The sequence below is a fragment of the Rana temporaria genome, chromosome 8, assembly GCF_905171775.1.
Source record: "Rana temporaria chromosome 8, aRanTem1.1, whole genome shotgun sequence".
NCBI lineage: Eukaryota > Metazoa > Chordata > Amphibia > Anura > Ranidae > Rana > Rana temporaria.
The window spans coordinates 135,659,089-135,684,056 of NC_053496.1; the positions used below are offsets into that span (position 1 = coordinate 135,659,089).

At 41.9% G+C, this 24,968-nt stretch overlaps 1 protein-coding gene across 1 annotated transcript in view; it reads left to right on the plus strand.

Moving 5' to 3' along the window:
* CHAT (choline O-acetyltransferase) overlaps window positions 1-24,968 on the plus strand; it is a 136,851-nt gene that overhangs the window by 88,983 nt on the left and 22,900 nt on the right. The window contains exons 9-11 of the mRNA XM_040320731.1: window positions 8,933-9,033; window positions 15,480-15,608; window positions 17,434-17,556. Of these exons, the coding sequence (XP_040176665.1) occupies window positions 8,933-9,033; window positions 15,480-15,608; window positions 17,434-17,556 (353 nt within the window). The remainder of the gene's footprint in view (window positions 1-8,932; window positions 9,034-15,479; window positions 15,609-17,433; window positions 17,557-24,968) is intronic.

The following is a 24,968-nucleotide window of genomic DNA, read 5'->3' on the forward strand; positions in this document are numbered from 1 at the left end:
GCAGGCATGGTTACAACCACTTTTCTAAATCATACACCTTGGACCTCAATGGATTTTCAGGGTGTGAACACATGCTACAAACAGTCATGGTAACACCTACCCTAGCTATGATTTCTCCTTCAAGTTTATTATACTCCTTGGAATCCTTGAGGTTGTAATACAATGTACACATTTTGGGGATCCCTTGTTAAAAAGGGTGCTAGCACATCAGACCACTAGTCCTTGGATAGCTTCTCCCGTTGAGTGACTCTCTCAAAGATGCTGAGGTAAAACACATGACATGTAGGACATATCCTTGGCAGTCAAAGGGTTAATTCTGTAGCCCAGTCTGATTTCTGACAAGAATCAAAATATGTGCATAACAGATGCAGGCTTGTTATACAATATGTACAACAGGCATTGGACCACTATGGACCAGATGGATTGTGTGTTTTTTACTTCAGAAATCCCCTGAAGTATTTCTGAAGTAAAAAACACACAATCCATCTGTTTCCAAACACAAGCTTACTAAAATAATCACATCTATCCCCTTAGATATTTTCTTGAGCGCTGTCCAATATATGATAGCTAATTAGTAATTAGGACATGTTGCAGTTCATGTTCCAACCAAACCATCTTGTTTCTTTATTCAAAAATAAAATAACTATACAACCAATCTGTACAGAGGCTGTTAACATTCATGTACATATAAATAAATAGCTTAAAGCCCAACTCCATCCTAAACTGTGGAAAGAGCCACAACTTCCCTGGAGTTGTTAATCCTGCACATGTGGAAAATGTTCTGTACCTGTGAAACCATACAAAAAATGGGGGGGGGTGCACATAACTGACCCAGGAAGGCAAAGATAACTAAAAACCATTGCCCAAAGAAGTCCCAACCTTTTCTCACCCTACATGATTTTTTGTACTTAAAGTGGAGGTTCACCCTCAAAAAAATTTCTGACATCACATGGAGTCGAGCCATCCTACCGACAGAATGACGATGTTTTTTTTTTTCTCAGCACATACCTCGTTATCACGATTTTCACCCCCCGGCAATCCCGCGGGACCTGAAACCTGAACGTCGGTGCGGCTCTATACGGCACCTGCGCACCGACGTTCGGGTTCTGTCGGCAACCTGTGACGCGCAGTATGCGCCGTTCGGAAGCCTGTCAATCACAGGCAGTGCTTGGGAACGCCCAGTCCCGCGGGATTGCCGGGGGGTGAAAATCGTGATAACGAGGTATTTGCTGAGAAAAAAAAAACCGGCATTCTGTCGGTAGGATGGCTTGACTCCATGTGATGTCAGAATTTTTTTTGAGGGTGAACCTCCACTTTAATGTAGAATCTGTTTTTTATAACTAATGTAATAAAAGATTATGTTAATCTAAGAACAATTGGGTTATATTGTTATCATGTGATAGCAGGTATGTTACCTATCTTCTTATGTGCCCATGCAATCTTTAATAAACAGGTCAAACCACTAGAACTTTGGCTAAGAGGGTTGGAGAACATGCAGATAACATCAAAAAAGGTTTTAAAAACTACAGTGTTTCCAATCACTTTAGATTAGTGCACAACAAAGATCCCTCTCTACTTTGGGGAATAGAAAAAGTTTGTCCCCATTGGAGAGGTTATTACTGATTATCAATCCAGTTTGGTTGTGGGGTATGGCCCCCTGGGTATAGTCTACGGCCCTATCTGTAATGGGTCTACCATGTATGGGATATTACACCTATAGTTTCTATTTAAAAAAGGTGTATTTCCTATTATTAGTTAGTACCCCTTTTGTCAGGGTTGGGACAGATCCCACTTACCAAATAGCCTTTTATTACAATTGTATTTAGTATCATATTGTCATGGATATGCAATAATGTCTGGCAGCTCACCTGTCTCTTCATGTGTTCATTAGAGGCCTAACTCTCTTATCTGGCTGCCTTTATTATCCACCTTCACCTTCTCGTCTTCTTCTTTCTGTGTTCTTTCATCTGGGATTTCCCTTTAGGCCTGGGCCCAGGCAGGGGATGGGGAGGGTACTGTCATGGATATGTAATAATGTTTGGCAGCTTACCTGTCTCTTCATGTGTTCATTAGAGGCCTGACTCTCTTATCTGGCTGCCTTTATCATCTCTCCTCCCTGTACGCAAACTCCCTCTACTTAGGACTACCCAAATACCAGATTTTGCGTCTACAAGTCATCCAGAACATGGAAGCCAGACTGGTGACAGGTAGAAAAATGTGGGAATCTATCGCCCCGGTCTTGAGGTCCCTCCACTGGCTAGCCATAAAGGATCGGATCACATTCAAGACACTCTGCCTCACTCACAAATGTGCACAAGGAAGCGCTCCGCAATACTTAAACGAGAAAATTAAACCCTACGTCATCAATGGGGTGCTCCGATCAACTAACCAAAACCTTCTCGAAATCCCCACAGCCCGCTACAAATCTAAGGGAGAGCGTAGATTTTTAGTCCAAGGACCTTGGCTTTGGAATGCTCTACCCACGACCATTCGCATGGCAGAAAACCATCGGGCTTTTAGGAAAAAACTGAAGACCCATCTCTTCTGAAGGATCAGCACGACTCTGGATACAAGCACCTTGAGGCGATTTGGTTCGCATTTGTCAGCGCTATACAAGTTACTCACTCACTGTATGGCTCCACCCCAGGCCATCCCAGGAACTTTATATTAACCACTGCACTGCTGGTCTGCGGTACTGATCAACGTGTTTGTTAGTATTGTGTTCCTACTTGCCGTGTGCTACGTTATTTCTGTGTACCGACTTTGGCTTGTCTCCGACTACTCCTGTTTGCCTGTGACCCTGACCCTTGGCCTGTCCCTTGGTTATCCTCGTCTGCCTGTTCCCCCGACCTCGGCTTACCCTTCACTATCCCTTGTGTCCTGATTGGCTGCTTCCCCTCTCTCCCTACGAAGCGTGACCTGGGGGACTCCGGGGGCTGCGACCTGGGTTCAGCTGCAGCAAAGGCCATCCTCACCACTAGAGGCTCTGGTGAACACCAACTGGACCTTAGACTCCGCGCCCTGGGGAATCTTGGGCTCAAGCTTCCTGTCCATCTGCAGCAGTCTGCTATAGGGTTCACTACCTTGCAGTGCACCCCTGACTCCAACGGGGTGCATTTGTCATCTGGCCACAGGTGACCTGACACATATATTATCAATTGTTTTTCACCCAGGTCCAGAAACAAATACAACATGCTGCTTTTTTCCTTCACAGAACTGTACTAGAACGTGGTGAAAAAAAGCACCAAACAACAGTACAGTGAGAAAAAATAGGAAAAAAGCTGAAAAAAATTATTTGGAATGCAATCAAAAAATTATATAAAAAAAGCACCGGAAGGCATCAACAACACATTGGGAACAGATCTGGAGGATGTTTTTGTGGTGTGAACATATACTTAAGGCAGAACTTTTTGACTTGAAATGTAACCAAGTAATCGGGGACATGCTACAAGAGGCATACCATTAACTATTAACATAATTAGCAATGTAATTTTAAAATACTGTACAGACAGAAACATAGCCAAGAAGATATTGTTCATTAGTAAAAAAAATATTTATTTATTTCCTGAAACTTTCAAATGTCTGGTTGACCTTGGTCTACACAATGTATTTAGTGTGGCCATCCAACTGTTGATAACAGTGATAATTACAAATTACACTGCATTGTTGGCATAAAATGCTTAGAAAACATTATATGACCACTGCCCTTTCTACTGAGTTCTGCAACTGCTGTTGTGATTGCTGTTAGGTTGTAGGTTTTTGTAGGTGGCAAAAGCCCTGTATAATAAACCAAATTAGGAGGCAATACAATGTGGCAAATTCTGAATCATGTATTTTTTTAAATATAGTATGTATTGGGGGATTCTACACTGACCACTAATGTAATGGGGAATTCACACCAATTACCAGTGTAAGGGTGGGTGGGGAATTGACACCGAACACTATGTAATGTTTTTTTTGCACCAATGTGTGAGTGCTATACTGGCCACCAATGTAAGGGGGAGGGGCTTTACACTGACCACCAATGTAAAGGGGAGATTTACACGGACCCCCAAGGTAATGTATTCACATTGATCACTAGTGTAATGAAAAGATTTTACACTGAGTCGCAATTTAATCAGAAAATGTATGTGGACCACCAATAGAATGAAGACATTTATCCTCTGTTCACACATATGTGTGTTGGGAATGTGAGCAAAATCAAGCACGCTCCTGATATACACAGAAATGCACTGCCTTTTAGCAGATGCGTGGTAGCACTATTAATTGTTAATGGAACCACTACATATCTCCTGACACAGACCAAAATGCATGGTGTTGCAGCACAATGTGGTCTGGTGCAGCACATTTGGAAAATGGGTCAGAGAATCTTTCCTGCATTTCTCATGAATGGGTTGCCCAATGTGCGTGAACAGAGCCTTACAATTACCAGTGACTTAACAGGAGTATTTACTCTGACATTCCACTACCCCCCTCCTCATCTTTCTGCTAATTTCTGTATCTTTACTCACTCTCAGTACAATATAAACAAGACTAAGGATAAATCCAAAGAAGGATCCAAGCTTCACTCACCGGCCAACCCACTGACAACCAAATCAACCTATCTAAAAATATGCATTAAAACAGGGGTTTAGTCTGCACACATTTCCAAATACATGCGTAAGCCACAGAGTCTCGTCTCGGCACCCTGGTATCTGTGATCCTATCTCTAGCTTATGAGAGACTCCACAATGGAAGCACATGCATTCTGATGGATAGGTGGAGGTCAGGTGGACTGAAGGGAGCCCACACCTTCTTAAAGATACAGAGGCACACTGAACACCCAGCAAATCGCACAATGGCTGCAAAGTTGTCAGTGTGTTGCCTGACCAATATAACAGTAATATTACAACAACAAACGGTGTCCACTACCCTCACCTATAACTGGCCATTGCAGAAAGTAGCATTGGAAGGTAACATATGATATAAACAAGAGCAAGGATAAATTCAAGGAAAGATCCAAGCTTTACTCACCAGGCCAGCCCGCTGACAACCAAATCAACATGTCTAACAGTATGCGTTAAAACAGGGGTTTAGTCATTTGCATCCTAAATCCCCTTGCTAACCCCTGTACCCCATACCACCGTATACAGCTCTGCACCCCTCTCTCTGCCTCCTCTGCTAATTTTGTCACCCCAACCCTCCCCCTTACCTCTGCACATCCACTGTTTTCTTCCATTTGCACCCCCAAACTGTAATCACTTCTGTGTTTACCTCTACTCCCCCCCCCCTCCACACTGATGGCAGGCTCAATGACAGCAGAGGCAGGCAGGGTACCTGCTTCCAAGCCTGCTCCCGATTGCTTACTTCCCCTAGCATTCAACAGATTTACATATACATGCCACCGCAATTTACATATGAATCATCTGTAAACTGCACATACAGTAGTAACAGGGCAAGGCTGGGCAGCATGACAGACTCAGCACTTCACACTGCATCTCGGGACAAAGCCCAGGACAGACTTCAAGGGACAAGTGAATGTAAACTGGGATTGTTCTAGCAAATTCAGAACAGTTGGTATTTTCATTAAATGTTTTAAAGGAGATTACACTATGGTCGGTTCTTCTGTTTCACTTATGTGATGAGCAATCCAATTGATTGAGGGGAAGTTCGGGTTGAGGATGCTTGTCCCTTTTAACAGGCAGGAGCGCCTAGAGTATCTTCCATTATCTACTTTACCAGTGTGGTTGCCATTAAGGTTCCACTATGTCCACATATGCCCATATTGAACACCTTAATTAAGGTCATTGGGTAAGCCCCCAATTTTATTGCACGTAGTGAGGTGATCTTATGGGTGTTTTTCTGGATATCTACACACTCTGGGCCAGATCCTCAAAAGAGATACTCCGACTTAAGTGCTGTTCAGTCTGTGTGTAACTTTGGAAACGATCCTCAAAAGGCTTTTTCCAAAGTTACACAGAAGATCCGGCATGTGTAATTGATTTACACTGCCTAATTTTAGGATGCAGTACCGCATCCGCCGCTGGGGGCATTTCGAGTCGAAATGCCGTTGCTAGTATGCAAATTAGCACTTAAGGCGATCCACAAAGCTTTCTAGCTTCTTTTTTGCGCCGTAAGTGTTATTTTGCAAGTGTAAAATTAGGGCTCGTTTTACAAAGTGTAAAGTTAGTCACACCTTGTAAAGGCCCATTGCAGCGGAGTCCGGAGAAGCCCCCCCGGAGAGCGGAAGACCCCCGGAGAGTGGAAGAAGACCCCCGGAGAGCGGAAGAAGAAGCCCCCCCTGGTAATTGAGCTAATAACGAAGACAGGGGGGGCGTCCGGAGCAGAATAATAAACTATTTTAAAAAGCCTTGTGTTGTGTGTTTATTAACTTTTACTTTTTGCCTCCAGGTGAATGGATAGGGGTACGATGTACCCCATATCCATTCACTTAGGGTGGGGGGCCAGTATCTGGGGGCCCCCTTATTAAAGGGGACTCCCAGATTCCGATAAGCCTCCGCCCGCAGACCCCGACAACCAATGGCAAGGGTTGTCGGGAAGAGGTCCTGTCCTCATCAACATGGGGACAGGGTGCTCTGGGGTGGGGGGGCCCGCAGTGCGCCCCCCTGCCCCAGAGCACCCAACCCCCCCATGTTGAGGGCACGCGGCCTGGCACGGCTCAGGAGGGGGGGGGGGCGCTCGCTCGTCCCCACTCCCTTCCTGGCCGGCCGGGTACCGTGCTTTGGATACGGGTCTGGTATGGATTGTAGGGGGACCCCCTACGTCAATTTTTCGGCGTGGGGGGGGTCTCCTTACAACCCATGCCAGACCTAAGGACCTGGTATGCTCCTGGGGGGGGAACCCATGCCGGTTTTTTCTTTGAAAATTGGCATGGAGTTCTCCCTCAGGAATGCATGCCGCTGTCATTTTTTTTTTCCCCGACGCAACTTTAAGCCGTCGCGATCCTCAAAACTCGGCGTAACGTAACTTCGCGCATGCGCAGTACGGCCGACGCGCATGCGCAGTACGGCCGCCGCGGGAGCGCGCCTCATTTAAATGGGACTCGCCCCATTTGAAACGCCTTGCGCCGGCGGAATTTTAGTTACACAGCCTGAAATTTCTAGATAAGTGCTTTGTGGATCAGGCACTTAGGTAGAAACTTTAAGCCAGTGTAACTTAAATTGGATTTTTTAAGTTACGTCAGGTTTTTGTGGATCTGGCCCTCTATTTCTTTGGTGATATTTCAATATACTAATGGACTGTAGATTTCTTTTTTTCACCCATTTGTAAGGACTGGTTTTTGGCTTTAGTTCATTTTTCATGTAAACCTTTATGAAATTCTTTGTTACTAAGCACTGTATACGTATATTTGTCATTGAAAACTGCATCCTGTTTTTGGAAGTGGTTTACACATTAGATTATTTTTATAGTATTGTACAGTATTTTATTATTATCAGTGTGACGAACCCCGGTCACAATCAGCATTACTGTGTTTATTTGCACCATGCACTTTACCACACATAATTTGGAGCGCTGCACATTTTTTTCAACAGCATATACTGTATTTATGATATACTTTACCATAGTATAGTGCTAGCAGCTTTTTTTGGTATGTATGCACAGGACTTGAGTTTCCTAATTCAGTGCTTTATTACACATCTTATGCCGCATACACACGATCGGTCAAACCGATGAGAGCGGTATGATGGACCGTTTTCATCAGACCAAACCGATCGTGTGTGGGCCCCATCAGTTATTTATCCATAGGTTAACCACTTCCCGACCGCCGCATGTATATTTACGTCCACAGAATGGCACGTACAGGCAAATGGGCGTACATGTACGTCCTTGCCTTCTAGCGGGTGGGGGGTCCGACACATCTGACACACCAGACATATGTAGATTCACTGCCCCATAATTTTAGAGCCACAAGCATGCAGGGTAATCCACCATGCCCTTCAGCATTAAAGCGGTAGTTCACCCCCCCGACACATTTTACCATCGAGACAGGCATTGTAGCGCGAGCTACAGTATGCCTGTCCCGATTTTTTTAACCCCGGACTCACCTTGTAATCCGACATCGTAGATTTCGGCTCCCGCGGGGAATGGGCGTGCCTATGGAGAGGGAGGATGATTGACGGCCGGCCCTGGCACGTCACTCTCTCCGAAGACAGCCGGAGTAGGTCTCGGCTCTTCACGGCGCCTGCGCACAGGCTATGCGCACGCGTCGTGAAGACCAAGCCTATTTCGGCTATTTCCGGAGAAGCGTGACGCGCCAGAGCCGGCCGTCAATCATCCTCCGTCTCCATAGGCACGCCCATTCCCCGGTATCTTCGATCTACGACTACAAGGTGAGTACGGGGGTAAAAAATTCGGGACAGGCATACTGTAGCTCGCGCTACAATGCCTGATTTTAAGGTAAAAGAAAAAAAATATATTTTTTTTTGGTCGATAGGGTGAACCCCCGCTTTAAGCACATGTACCCTAACTAAATGAAGGACTGAAATTCATGCCTGCAGCGGACTGGTGGAAAGCAAGAACTGGCAAATAGTTGTTCTATATAAATACATACAGTATACTGTTTATCCTGAATTTATACAATAGTCGTTAAACTTACTGTATCTATAACCTAAAGAGAAATACAACGGTGTAAGATTCACATGAAACTTTGGAGTTAGTTCACACAGTAATACATTTCATTGCTGTGCAATGTTAATATGGGCGTCTGATGATGACCTATTGTAAGCAAATTTCAGTCAAAACACATGTGGTTAACTCATGCAAATTCATTTGGTAACAACTGAAACATAATAATAATGCATATAGTAAGGACATGACTTGGAAAAGTAAAACGAACTGCTTATTTGTAATGTAGTTTTATGTAATATGTCCTTATAATATTTATAAATTATGTGTGCTTTGTCATATTTACGATTAATTCTTCTTTTTTCAGTTTGTTGTAGGAAGAGATGGAGTTTGTGGAACTATATGTGAACATTCTCCTTTTGATGGAATAGTCCTCGTACAATGTACCGAACATTTGTTGAAATACATGTAAGTTGTCAGATTTTGCTCGGAGCAATGACGAACAGCAGCCAAAGGCAACAGAACAAGCTTTCATTACTCAAACTATATAAATATTGGAATGCAAGATCTGATCGTTTACTGTGCCAGTGCTTGCTTTCTGTGATATACGATTATGTAAGACCTAGTATGTGGCCTAAAAGAATAATCTACCAAAACCTTGTATGGAAGCAATGGCTAACTGCTGGTCAAATTAATTGGTGAAGTACTAAACATAGTTTATTCCCATAGTTAACACGAGAGAAAAACTGGACACAGGTCCATCTAGTTCAGCCTAAAAGTGATTATGAAGCAGAAAATAGAATTTATGGTCAAGTTCAGTTAAGGATGGCAACTGAATACAAATCCCCTTAGTCCCTGTTCACATTTGTAGGATTTGTCTTGTGACAATGCACAAGTGGAATCCCATTATTGTCCATGAGCCCTTTTCACACCCATACAATATGTTCCATGTGACTTTGATAAAAGTGCAGAGAAATCTTTTGGTGCGACATAGTATGTCTTTTGCCCCATAATAAAATAAATAAAAAATAAATAAAGAAATCATCAAAATACAGACATACTAGTGTGAACCTAGCCCTAAAGGGGGGACCTAGTCACCACTCCTAACTTTGATTAAAAGAGAAGCCTCTCTCTGACTATGTTTCATGTTGCACCCATATTTAAGGTGTAACATGGTCAGAATCTGCAATCCTCCACCCCCAAAGCCAGCCCCATCCAACCCCTTATAGAATATGTGTTCTTCTCCCCGCTGTCATTATTTGAATTTGGCATGGCTCCACCTGCGCAGCCATGTTACTTATTTACTGTGAACTGTGAATTTAAAAAAACTACAAGTCATCAGCCACCACAGCATAGGGACTGTAGTTCTCAATGGAGCTCAAGTGTGACGACATCACCACACTTGTAGTCCATTGACACTTCCTCCAGCCCTGCAACTGAAGGTCTTTACCATGGTAAGGACATGAGGCTGGAGGAATATTCTGCAGGAGACAAAGCATTGCGTCTTTAATCCACTGATGGTTGCAATGCTTTACAGGCTCCAATGCAAAAAAAGCACCGTATTTATCGGCGTATAACACGCGCCGGCGCATAACACGCACCCCAATTTAAGAGAGAAGTTTCAGGAAAAAAAATTAAATATAGAACTTTGAAGCAAAATAAAGGTAGCTCAAACTTTTTTTTCATTAACATTTATACCACTTATAAGGTAAATATTTTAAATAACATAATTTTAAAGTAAAAGCAATTGTTTTAACAAAGAAAGTGTGTAAATCCTTCTGGGGCTGAAGTGGTTAAGACCAGTGCACACACTGATGCCTGACAAGGGAGGGAAAAGAGACACAAACACTGCAGCGAGGGGGGCTTGTCAGACAGTGTGTATCTCTTAGCTCCCCCCCCCCCTGTCAGGCAGTGTAATTCATAGATTTCAAAGTCCGACAGCCGGCCCGTTTCTCTCTCCGTGCTGCTGTCAACCTCTGTGCTTCTGACCCCCTCCATGCATTTGTCCTCCTCCGTGCATTTGTCCCCCTCCTTGCATCTGTCCCCCTCTTTTCTCCCCCTCCGTGCTGCTGCCCCCCTTGATCTGTCAGGATGGAGAGCGGAGGTAGGAGCCGGTAAATCCGGCTCCTTCATTTTTTGAATGGACAGAGTCAGTGATCACTGACTCTGTTGTCCATTCACATAACTGAAACATTGTATCCTCCTGTGATTACAATGTCCCAGTTAATGAATGGAGAGGAGCCACTGTCTTCTCTCCATTCATTTTCAGTGCAGCTGAGGCTGCAGAGAAAGGGACTGGGGAATATGTGTCCCTAGTCCCTTTCCCGGTCTCAAAGGGGAGATGTCAGAGGTCTGTTAAGACCCCTGATATCTCACCATAGCCCCCCAAAAGGCCTGAAAAAAATAAAAGTAACAAAATAATTGCAATAAATAATAAAAAAAGTTATTGTAAAAAATAATAAAAATAAAATAAAAAAACACACTGGCACTGTCCTCCCCCCACCCCCATTAAAAAAAAGAAAATGTTGTAAAAAAAAATTGTAAAAAACAAACAAAAAAAACCAAAAGATTAGATAGAAGTATCGGTATCGGTGAGTACTTTAAAGAAAGTATCGGTACTTGGACTCGATCTTAAAAAAGTGGTATCGGGACAACCCTAGTTTCTACCTTTCCCTTGCCATTTGCGTATATTTAGGCATAGTGTTCTGTTTACTATCATCAGATATTGGAAGAGGTTGATAAGGTTATTGGGAAGGAGGGGGCTTTGTGGCAAGAATTATGAACCAAGCGCCAGTTAAAATTACAAGCTGAGCTTCTGGCTGGTACAGTAGATCTCAACAAAAGCTCCCAGTAACAAGCATTATAGGGTCCAGCACTTTCATTGTTTAATGCATAACAAGTACTTAGTTTAAATTAAAGTTTTTAATTATTTTGCTAAATTTAAAATATATTACACTAAAGAAAATCAGGAAAAAGTGAAATTCAGAATTATGTCTCAATGATTGATTATTCAACATACCCTTTTTTCTTAAAAAAAATTCTTCATTAAATGCTCACAGCATCCCCACATAAGAATTCAGTGATTTGCCACCTAGTTATTTCTAACGTCTCCTCAAAGGCATAAGGGAATCCACCCAAGTATTTTCATTTTTATGCATGTTTTTTTCTCATATTGGGACTCATCAGGATACACAGTTACATTTTTAACCACAGGCTATTCCCACAAAATATTCTCATAAGCCATAACCTCAATGCAGATATTAATTGTCCAAGAACTTGATGGAAGTTTGGGAAAAAAAGTATTTTCTATTTCCATAATGCAGTCATCAAGTTGCCGAGACATCTTGGACAGATGTTTATTTATTGAGTTAGATTGCCAAAGGTGTAAATTCTTCTCAAATCTCTGTGGTAAGAATTAGGTCTCAATCAAAAGGCATGCACAGCAAGCATTTTTACATTCTTGTTTCCGAAGACCAACATTTCAGCCATAGTTTTCTGCATATTGACAGACATAATGACATTATTTGTCAATGGGATCATTTAACACTGGGGCATCCTCAATAGGAACAGTCTACAATTAGTTAAGGAATGAGATAGCTGTATCTAAAGTAGGGACAGCTTTTTTTTTTTTAAACTACCTTTTCAAAAAGATACTGGTTAGAAGAAACTTTTAGGAGAAAAAATTGCTTGTCAAGATTTAACAATCATCCATACAGAACCAGTTTAAGTCAGGAGTTCACAGTAAAACTTTTGATAGTCTTGAGGCCTTTGCAGGGACCCAGGCTAGTAACTATAGTAGCATCAGCCATAGGCAGTTCCAGTTTTAAACAGGCGTGCACTGTAGCAATAAGAATCAGAGTGATGTCTTTAAACTCAATTTTTAACATTAGATTGAGGCTCATTTTGTCAAGGGGAATCAGGTGTTTTTTTTTAAATCGAAGCAGTACTTACCGTTTTAGAGATAGATCTTCTCCGCCGCTTCCGGGTATGGGCTACGGGACTGGGCGTTCCTATTTGATTGACAGGCTTCCGACAGGCTTCCGACTGTCTCATACAGCGGGTCACGATTTTCCGAAAGTAGCCGAACGTCGGTGCGCAGGCACCGTATAGAGCCGCAGAGACGTTCGGCTTCTTTCGGGTACTCATGACGCAATGTATGCGACCGTCGGAAGCCTGTCAATCAAATAGGAACGCCCAGTCCCGAAGACCATACCCGGAAGCAGCGGAGAAGATCTATCTCTAAAACGGTAAGTACTGCTTCGATTTACAAAAAAAAACCTGATTCTCCTTGACAAAATGAGCCTCAATCTAATGTTAAAAATTGTTTTTCGGGTGAACTCCCGCTTTAAGTTTGGGAGTCAAATCTGCTGATTGTGGCTCCTCAGGAACAAATTCATCCAGAAAAGAGGTTTATGAGACTCCTCATCCAACTGCACATTCACAAAAAAGGCACAAAAGCTGCAACAGCTGCAGGAATGTCAGAAAAAAATTCTAGAAGCAAAGGCTTAGAAGTATGCTTACATCATTTCACGTTCTGCTAATCAGCAATTATAGCTGTAAATTAGTCCATAAAATCTAGCATAGCTGTAAAGAAGTCTGGTTAAAGCTGAGAAGGGGCCATGCCTGATGGAGCCAAGGGAATCTCCAATGAGTGTGGATTCTTATGCCTCGTACACACGACCGAGGAACTGGACGGGCGAAACACATAGTTTTCCTCGTTGAGTTCCTTGTTAGACTGTCGAGGAACTCAACAAGACAAGTTTCTCCATTTCCGTCGAGGAAATAGAGAACTTGCTCTCTTTTTGGCTCATCGAATTTCTCGACAGTTTCCTCGACGAAAATGTACACACGACCGGTTTCCTCGGCAAAAAAATATCTCCCAGCAAGTTTCTTGCTGGTTTTTGACGAGAAACCTGGTCGTGTGTACGAGGCTTATGGTAGAGGACAAAGATCCATGCTATCGATGTCCGGTCCTTTAGGACAGACACTGCAGGCCACACTGAAACTGTTGGTAGCTGGAGAGGGCCAACACAGTGGAACTGCTACTCTTGCATTTGGGATCCAACATACTGCACTACTAAACTGAGGAAATTTCATTTAAAACACAAAGAGAAACCTTGGGTATTTGCAAACCAGAGATTAATGGCCAGCAGGGAATGGCTCACTGTAGGTGGCAGCAAGCGAGGTGAAACTGAGTCCTTTGCAATAGCAGTTAGATTTTTCCACATGCTAGGTAGGAACAAAATATGGAGAGAATGCACCCTTTCCTTGTAATCAATAGAAATAGGATACAATTGTATTGCTGAATAGTAGGAGAAGCTCAGTGCTGAAGGCCATAGATTATCTTCACCCCGTTCTTGGGAGTAGCTCACTAAGGAGTCTTCAGAGACTGGGTCACACCAGAAGTGTCAACCAACACAGTAGACAGAGCACTGGGAAGTGTCACAATCAGAGCCCAATGCCTGAAGTTCACTTTACAGGCAGTCCTCATTGTCAGTCTTGAAGGGTTTTGGTACAGCTTCTGAGGCATCACAGTGAATTGTCAGATTATGATTGCTGCATCTTAGCAGCATACCAAATTCTTCATTGAAGTAAAAAAATAAAAGAAAAAGAAAAACTAGTAAAGATGGAAGTGGGGGTCAGTGTTTGCCAGTGTTTGCCAGTGTTTATGTCCTTCTAAAGGCAGCAGTATAGCCCAATTGTCTATGGATTATCATCGATCATATGTCTTTAAGGAACGATGTAGAAACAAACACAGCCCTTAAAGGGGTTGTAAAGGTTCATTTTTTATTTTCTAAATAGGTTCCTTTAAGCTAGTGCATTGTTGGTTCACTTACCTTTTCCTTTGATTTCCCTTTTAAATGTTTTTTTTCTTTGTTTTCTTTGTCTGAATTTCTCACTTCCTGTTCTTCCTCAGTAAGGTGTTCAGTAAGCTATTCTGGCTGACTTTTCACCGCTCGGATGATGGTGGCAAGCTTACTGAGGAGAAACAGGAAGTGAGAAATTCAGACAAAGAAAACAAAACATTTAGAAGGGAAATTGAAGGAAAAGATAAGTGAACCAACAATGCACTAGCTTAAACTTTATTAAATGATCGCAGCTGTACACAGGTCTTTTTACATATGAGCTTACTGATGTCCAGGGTTGCGTGTTTGTTTTGGACAACCTATATTAGGAGGCACTCTGTAAAGCCTCGTACACACGTTCGGACATCCGACAAACTTTCCCTTGGATTTTTGTCCGAAGTGATTTGTCCGGTCACACCCATAGCATATACACGCTCAGACTTTTCTGCAAACTTTTCTAAAACTTTCCCAACATCACATGTTTTTTCTGCTCTTTTCTGCTCTTTATCGCCACCCTTTGGTTAACTTCTGCTATTGTTGGTTGATTTTAACATTGGTTCTGGGCATGCATGTATTTACTTCGGACAAAAGTCCGATGGCTTGCTGTACACACGGTCGGACTAGGCACCATCGGACTTTTGTTGTCGTAAAGTTTGTCAGCTTGCAGACCGAACTTTTTGTCCGATGAAACCCAAAAAAGTTGGCCCGATGGAGCGTACACACGATCGGACAAAAGTGAAAACTTGTTGATTTTGAAGTTTGTTGGCCGAAAGTCCGACCGTGTGTACGGGCCTTTAGTCAGGAACTGACATGATGTTAGTTACTGGCTCAGAAAAGCAGAGGTTTTGTTTAATTTATGCATTGGGCTTGCTGTTGTGCACTCAAACTGATTTGCTGCCATGCAGAAAGAAGAGTGCAGGGCAAACCTGTTTGAGCCTGTTGCCATTTCAATATTTATAACACTTAATACTGAGTTTTGTGTCTAAAATCTAAATGTCTAAATGCCTTTGGCGTGTCATTATACAGTTTGCATCCTGACGCTTTAAGTATTTCTAAATCACTTTTCAGGAAAAGTAGTCCCAAAAAATTAGTGAGAGCAGATTCAGTCAGTGAACTTCCAGCACCTAGAAGACTCCGGTGGAAGTGTTCCCCTGAAATTCAAGGCCATCTGGCATCTGCTGCTGAAAAGCTACAAAGGTATGCATTTGGTTATTACCCTTCTCTCTCAGCTTAAAGAAAGAAAATGACATTGGCCCGGATTCACAAAGCACTTACGCCGACGTATCTTGAGATACGCCGCGTAAGTGTAAATATGCGCCGTCGTATCCATGCGCCGTGCCCACAAACTGAGATACGCCTAAAAATAGGCTTCATCCGACCGACGTAACTTGCCTACGCCGTCTTATCGTGGGCGCATATTTACGCTGGGCGCATTTGCCGCTCCCATTGATTTTCTATGCACATATGCAAATGAGGGAGACTTGCGCCCGGCACATAATTTACGCGGTTTGCGCAAGTCGTACGTCCGGTGTAAAGTTATTCCCCATATATGAGGCGCAACTCATGCTAAGGTATGGACCAGGGAACACAGCCGTCGTATTTTACGTCGTTTACATAGTACGTGAATAGGGCTGGGCGTAGGTTACATTCACGACGTAGGCAGTGATCCGTCGTATCTTAGGGAGTAGTTCCGACGTGATTCTGAGCATGCGCACTGGGATACGTCCACGGGACGACGCATGCGCTGTTCGTTTTAAGTACTTGTATGGCACTCGGCCCATCATTTGCATGGGGTCACGCCTCATTAGCATGGCTCACGCCCACTTCCACCTACGACGGCTTACGCCGAGGGAACCCAGTTTGGGAGGCAAGTGCTTTGTGAATTTGATGCTTGCCTCTCTGCGCTACGTCGGCGTAGCGTATATTAGGTACGCTGCGCCGGCATAAATATGCACCAATGTATGTGAATCCGGGCCATTGTGTTTAGGGCAGTGTTAGGTTCCAGAAATAAGATGTAAAGCTCTCTACATTTTGTTAGAAAGGTTCCTTTTTTTTTTTTTTTATTATTTATTGTAGTGCACTTAGAGAATGTTTACCAGATACTTTATTGTCTTGTGCAAATCATAATGTAAAATGAATATAATAATATTTAGTCCCTTTTTCAGACATTTAATAAATGACTGTACAGGACACAACAATTTCTATATAGTGCATATTAAATGGTGTCAATAATTGGTACAGTATCTACAGTAGACTTTACGTTGTGAGCAGAATAACTATCACAGGGAAATTGTTCTACTTAACTTGTGATCTGCTATCTAGACATAGATGACTTGTTACTGAGGATACTGAAGATTCATATAGTAAATACTGCAACAGCCACTCAAGATTAGATTATGATGGAAATGCAATGCTATTGTAAAGGGCTCTTGGAAGATAATTAAAGCTAGACTTCAAATAAACAGCTAATGCAAATACTGTATTCATATGACACACAGTATATGGTTAATGTTCTACGAAAAACAAAATTGTAATTCTAGAGGTCCATTCTTGTAATTCTCCACCACCCCTGCCACACCACAAACCAGAAGTTCCCTTTAGTGCTTTCTGGCTAAATTCCATACTCATGGAACAGAGATAATGATATTGATTCTTAGTTCAATAGGCAGAGGGGTGACATAGAAAGATGAAAGTAGATGTGTCATCTGCCTGGCTAGGAAGTGTGAAATCACTTCATTTCACTTGGCTGTACAGCACCACAAATATTTTGTTTGGTGAAACGACTTTATTAGCATTACATTGGCTTGAATGGATTAGGCATTTTACCAGCTGTTGCGGGATGTTGCAGTTATGTACTGTTAAGTGTCATAACCATAAAACAAGGACATTTGTGTCCCAGCTACTGCATTTCACATGTTAAAATAATGGATACACAGCATGCACCCATTACTGAGAAGATGTGTAATATCTCTCTTGGATGCGAGTCCAATATGTAATCCCACCTTTTTCTGTGTTTTCACAGGATAGTACAAAATCTTGATTTTACAGTGCATAGGTTTAATAAATATGGAAAGGAGTTTATCAAAAAGCAGAGAATGAGTCCTGATGCTTTCATCCAACTATCACTTCAGCTTGCATTCTACAGGTAACACATTTACTGTTTAAAACGCTAGTAAACCGCTGTGTGTGTGTGTTTTTTTTTTTTTTTGGAACCTGCAAGGTAAAGCGTTAAGCCTCGTACACACGGCCGAGTTTCTCGGCAAAAACCAGCAAGAAACTTGCTGGGAGATATTTTTTGGCCGAGAAAACCGGTCGTGTGTACATTTTCGTCGAGAAAACTGTCGAGATGGGGCCATACGTCCTTTGGTTTAGCACTGGAGTTGGGTGTAGGCGGAAGGGTCTTATATATATTGTGTGGGGGGGAACGGTTATGCTCTGACCCCATCTCATTTCTGTTCATCCTAGTCCGTTAAGCGAATGTTGACGGTGTCTAATGCGAGCATTTCTGTCCCCCCCTTCATTCCCCCCCCTTTGTTTTTGTCATGTTCTGGTTTTGTACACCGGTCTCTGTGTTTTAACCGGTCAATGTTGGTCACGCTTGTGGCCTGTTATTGTATATATGTTTTGAAAATTCAATAAAAATAATTTTACAAAAAAAAAAAAAAACTGTCGAGAAACTCGACGAGCCAAAAAGAGAGCAAGTTCTCTATTTCCTTGACGGGAATGGAGAAACATGCCTTGTCGAGTTCCTTGGCAGCCTAACAAGGAACTCGACGAGGAAAACATTGTGTTTCGCCCGTCGAGTTCCTCGGTCGTGTGTACGAGGCTTTATACTATATTGTGACATGATTTATAATAGTATAATGTGCTATTATTTTTTTTTTTTTCTGATTATTTTGTTTTATTTAGATACACATTAATAAAACATTATACATTATACAATTGTAGCAGTGCTTATTACTTTTAAGATACTGTTGTTGTACACATCTTCAGTATATATATATACAATTCACATAGATTGACCTTGCCACTGCGTTCTGTAGCGTATCCCCTCTAACCTATGGATGTGATCCTAAACACTCCTACCCATCTGTTAGAGGAGCAATGAGAAGAAAAGAAAGAAGAAAAAAAAAGATATATAAACAAGAAAAGAAAACAAAACCATAAAGAAAAGGAAAAAAAAAAAAAAAAAATCACCCATACTCTCTCCATTATCCCACACCCCCATTCCCCCCCCCTCAAGCCCCGGAATCTATAAAAGATTTCCAGGGTGTCCAAATTCTTAAATATCTTTCCTTTTGGTGTTGTGCTGTTTGTATTAATTCTTTTAATTTACTGATTTCTTTTACTTTATTTATCCACATCTCTATTGTGGGAGATGTTGAGGACTTCCATTTTTTTGTTATGCACATTTTTGCAGCATCTAATAGATGACCTAGACTTGTCTCCCTATATGCTTTCTCTTGTATTTGGTTCACATGTAAAAGGTAAAATTCTGGATCTTCCGGTATCTCATATTCTGAGCATATCTGAAGTATCCTTTTAATCTCCAGCCAAAAGCTCCTTATCAAAGGGCAGTCCCATAATATGTGTAACAACGTCCCTTTACTCCCCAGGCACCTCCAACATTTATCTGACACCTCTGGGAAGATTTTGTTTAATCTCTCCGGTGTCCTGTACCACCTCGCGAATATCTTGTAATTTGTCTCCTGTGTCCTTGCGCATATTGATGTTTTATGTATTCGTTTATAGATGCATTGTCGCTGTTCCGTGCTAAATACCTTTTTTAGTTCCTGTTCCCAATCCTGGACACATTTCAGAGGGTGGTTCCCTGACTGTGTCAATATATCATAACATAATGATAGTGTATGTTGTAATCTTCCCCTCTCGCTACACATTTTTTCAATTCTCGTAATTGGTCTTTTAAAAACCCCTGGGTTTGGTAATGTATTCAAAAAGTGAACCATCTGGAGTGCATTCCAAAACTTTAGGTGGAATCCCCCCCCTTGTTCCATCAATACAGCTATTGTGAGCCATCTTCCCCTTCGTATATAACTCACTACCTGTCTACACCCCCCCTCCCTTAAGTCTCGGAAAACTCCATCCTCATCTCCCGGGGGAAAAAGGGGGTTTCCCAGTACTGGGTATAGTGGAGAGGTCCTAGGGTCCATACCCATCATGGAAAAAGCTGTTACACATATCTTCACTGTATTTCCCAGTATCGGGTTTTTGTTAAGTTCTTTTGGTAATGAAGCATACCACCATGGTGCCCTTTCTAATGGCGTCTTAGATTGGGATTGTTCAATTTGTACCCAAAGTTTAGTGTCTGAGTGCCTATTCCAGTCTATTAATCTGTTCAAATGGGCAGCGTAGTAGTACTTCCGTATATCTGGCACTCCCAGACCTCCCTGTTGTTTGGTATACATTAGTTGTTTTCTTTGTATTCTGGGATTTTTGTGTGCCCAAATAAACTTGAAGATGACTCTCTGGCATTGTTTGAAAAACTGCGCTGGGATATGGATTGGTAATGTTTGCAGTAAGTAAAGGATTTTTGGAAGTATACTCATCTTAATGACGTTACATCGGCCTAACCAGGTGTGGAACCCCTGGTTCCACTTATCCAGTAGTATCTTCACCTTCTGAAGCAATGGTGGAAAATTTAATTCAAAAATCTTATCTACTCTCCCTGATAGTTGTATACCCAGGTATGTTAATGCTTTTTCTGTCCATTTAAACTTACATTTTTGTTTTAAGTGATTTATTAATGTTTGTGGGACGTTAATTCCCATTGCTTCTGATTTATTGAAGTTAATACTTAAGTTCGAGAGAGAGCCATATTTCTCGAATTCCCTCATTAGGTTCGGGATAGAGATCAGTGGTTTCGTGAGTGTGAACAGCATGTCGTCTGCGTATGCAGATATTTTGCAATGGTTCTTTCCTATGTGTATTCCTGATATATTTTTATTTAAGCGTACGGTACACAGGAAGGGTTCTAGCGACAGGGCGAAGAGGAGCGGGGACAGGGGGCACCCCTGTCTTGTACCATTCCATATCTGGAAGGGTTCTGATACTATTCCGTTGGCCCGAACTTGGGCCGTCAGGCCAGAGTACATAGACAGTATCCATTTTATCATTTTATCTCCAAAACCTCCATGTTGTAAAACTGCCCTCATATAGCTCCAATTCACCCTGTCGAAGGCCTTTTCTGCGTCTGTATTTAATAGTACACATTGTGTCTGTGTTTTGTTTACAATCTGTACTAAGTTAATGGCTTTTATCGTGTTGTCGCGTGCTTCCCGTGTGGGGACAAATCCCACCTGGTCCAAGTGTATCAGTTCTGGGATATATTGTTGTATTCTATTTGCCAGGATCTTAGCGAAGATTTTCACATCTAAATTTAGTAAAGAAATCGGCCTATAACTTTCACACAAACTCAAGTCTTTCCCCTCTTTCGGTATCACCGAAATATAGGCCAGTAGAGTTTCTTTCGTAAAGCTAGCTGATGTCCCTAATGCGTTAAAGAATTTCGTCATATATTTCAATAGCGGTGGGAGTAGAGTTTTATAGTATTGACCCGTATACCCGTCGGGCCCAGGCGCTTTCCCCTGTTTCATTGAATTAACTGCTACTTTGATTTCTTCTTCAACTATAGGGGCATCTAGCTTCTCTTTATCTGCTTCCATTAGTTTTGGTATTGCTGATTCCATAAGATACTGGTCGATCTTTCCTTTGATCGGGGGTTTACTTTTTATGTTATAGAGAGAGCAATAATATTCTTGAAACTCTTTCGCTATATCCTTTGGTTTAAAAACCTTCTGTTTCTTTAATGATTTGATACATGGAATATAGTTACTCGTCTTCTGTTCACGTAATAATCTAGCCAATCCCTTCCCACACTTATCTCCTGATTCGTATGCATATTTTTTACACCTCTGTATTGCTGCTTGAGCTTTATAGTACAAAAGATCTGTAATTTCCCTTCTTTTCCTCACCACCTCTTCCTCTCCTGTTATAGATCCTGCCTGCTTATGCCTACTCTCCAACATGGCCAATTCCTCCAGTAACTTTTTCAGTTTTTCCGTACGTTCCCTTTTTATTCTAGACCCATGTTTAATTAGTACCCCTCTAATGACCACCTTATGTGCTTCCCAGATAATTCCGGGATCGCACTCCGGGGTATCGTTGGTATTAAAGTAACATTCCAATTCTTTAATTACCTCTTCTAGAGTTTTTTTGTCTTGCAATAGACTTTCATTTAGTCTCCACTGGTTAGATCTAGTCTGTCTATAATCTTGTATCTCATATTCCAGAAAAATCGGGGCATGGTCTGACCATGTAATAGATCCTATTTTAGCTGATCGTACTGAGTGTAATTGGGCATGTGGGATAAGGAAAAGATCTATTCGAGAGTAAGTTTTATGTGGTGAAGAGTAGAATGTATAGTCTTTTTCTTTGTTATGTAACAATCTCCATATATCAGTCAACTGGTTTTTAAATAGAGTTTGATTGAGACGATTTCTAACCCCACAAGAGATAGATGACTTTCCCGTTGATGTATCCATCTTGGGATCTAGCGGAATGTTCAAGTCCCCTCCCAGTATCAGGTGACCTTCTGAGAAGTCTTGAAGACGTTTAATCGTTTTACCCAGGAAGGTTTCCTGTTGCTCGTTCGGTGCATATACGTTGGCAAATGTTACCCCGATTCCTCCTATTTTACCTTTCACAAATAGATATCTCCCTTTCGTGTCTCTCATCATATCCGTGTATGTCCACTTAATTCTCCCTCCTATAAGGATAGATACCCCTTTTGACTTTGACTCTTGATTTGTAGCGTGATATACAGTTGGGTAAAACCTGTTTTTTAAGATCGGGGTTTTATCTTCTCTAAAGTGGGTTTCCTGTATATATGCCATGTCTACCCTTAGTCTTTGCAGGTCATGCATAAGGACCCTCCTTTTTTCTGGTGAGTTCAATCCTTTTACGTTTAATGACAGAATATTTAAAGCCTCCATCTCAATTCCCTTTAATCGTATTGGGGAGGAGATGGGCGGGAGGGGGGAATGGGAGAGAGGGAGAAGGGAGAAAAAAAAAAAAAAAAAGAAAAAAAAAAAAATACAAAAAAAATACAAAAAAGAATAGGATCAATCTCTAATATTTAGCAATCTGCTAATTAACACTCACCGTATACACGGTATTTGAGCGTCAGCCTATGGTTAGGGGCGTGTACCCCAAGTAGAACCCGTGCCCCCCTGCGTCCCAACCCCCTCAAAGAGCCCGTTCACACCATAAAGCTGAACCGGTATCCGAGGACCTCTGAACACAGGCGTGCACGAGTATTCCTCCCCAGGAGGGGGACAAAAAAGAGAGAGAGAAAATAAAAGTTCAGCACAAAACAGCAGTTCCCCTGACTCTAAACCAAAAAACAAGAAAAAAGAGAGCGGAACCACTATTCAGGCTAGCCACAGAAAAAAAAAAAAAAGAGAGAGCTTGGAGCTGGGCCTCTCCACGGTACCCTTCTAGACTCCTTAAAACAGAAACAATAGTCATAATGCACTATGTTGCACTTTGTTGCTCTATATTCCTCGCTTCATCTGAGAAAGAGAAGAAAAAAAAAAGAGAGAAAAAGAGAAAAACAAAAAAAGAAGGATACTGAAAGGAGTACTGAGGGGCCGGCTCCCATATCCTCATTCTAATGGTAAAAAAAAAAAAAAAAAAAAAAGAGGAAAAGAGAGGAAAATAAACCCATTTTCCTTACATGTCATCATGCCCGGGTGCCGTATAGAGACAGACAAGATGGGGGTCAGCAAGATTCACAAAAGAGCATGAGAGCTATCACCATCCAAACATTCAAATAGTAATCATTACATTCACTTTGCTCTCTGCTACATCATCCCCTCCTTTACATGTTCTGCCTTTACCCCCCTCCCCCTATCCCCTTACTAGTACATTAGTATGTTTAACTTATGGGATATATATTTAAATAAATTTACATTTACATACATTTATATACATTTATGCATACATTTATATGCGCTCATATACATGTCCCAGTTTCCCCCTCTTCCCCCACTCCCCCTTCTAACCGAGTGGGATAGACAAAATGATATGGTTACCGCGTAAAACAAACAGAAAAAATAGATAAAAGAAACGAAAAGAAAGGGGGGGGGGGACTTTTCCTTTTTCTTTTCCCCTCCCAACTGAGTCTTAACTTCCATGTGATCATTACAGGTAGGTGGCTTATCGGGGATTGTGTATATATTGTGTATATATATTGTATATATTCACGCATTAACGCGCAAACACATACGCCTACCTATACCGCATACAAGGGGAAAGAAAAGGGGGAAGGTAAGAGGAAGAAAAAAAAAAAACCTTTCTAGAGAAAAAGTGCTGTGTCCTCTAAAAAAGCCGCATCCCACTAGCCCTTATTCGTGGCCCCCAATTCGGGCGTATACATTCCTGTGTAATATTCCGTTAGTGCAGGTGAGAGGAAAAAAAAAAAAAAAGGGGTGGAACCTCCGCGATTGGGCCCACAATCAGACCCCCCCACCTTGTGCCCCACAGCGGCGGCCCATTGTGACCTATTGTGCCCTTAATGTGACCTATTTATGTTTAATGTTGGTGTTTATAATCTGTGTGCTACTTTTCTGTTGTATTGTGCGTTATGTGCATTATGTGCTGTGTGTGTCTGTGTCTTAATAGTAGAGTGTATTAAGTGTATTTAGTTATTAGTTATTAGTGCCATTATTGTTATATTGCTACTGACCCTAGTAGCAAAACCAGTGCCATACAAACTGAAAAAAAAAAAGGGAAAACCCCTAAAAAAAAAAAAAAAAATGGGAGTGAGTAAAAAAAAAAAAGTATATAATCCTCTATACTCCCCCCTCTCCGTCCGCCTGCCTACTACCACCTTTACTCCCCCCTTAACCTGCCCTTAATATGCCCTCTTTGTTCTACCCCTTGTTCACATAATTTCACCGACCCCCACCCTCTGTATATTTAACACTTGAGTTATTTATTACACCCCAGTTGGAAAAGTTTTAGTCCATTTAGTCCATTTAGTCCTTTTTCTTGTCCGCCCCAGTAATTCTACTTCAAGGTACTAAGGATAGGATCCCCTTTTCTTTCAACTCCTGTCGACCAGTCCCTCCTCACCCTAACCCCTCCCCCTCCAGAAAAAATATATATAGATATGTAAAAAGGAAAAGAGAAGGGGGGGGGCATAGGAAGCCAGGGTCATGTATGAAGTACCTCCGGGAAAGGGAGCAACAGAAAAAAAAGAAGAAATTAAAAATAATAGGTTGTAGGGTAATTTAATCCCGGCCCCCTGTTTTCCCAACTAACTCATTAACTCCTCATTTACTCCTTCCAGCCCTGCTGTTCGTTATCTCTTCTTCTTTCTTCTGTAGGTCTGGGCCTTTACTCTACCTGCCCAATTACAGGGTCACCTTGTCTGCTAGTGTCCTCTTGGGTATAAGTCTGTGGGGGTTTTCCTTGTCTGTGTCCTGACCTTGTTGGGGGTCTTCCTCTATTCCCCATGTACGACATAGGGAATAG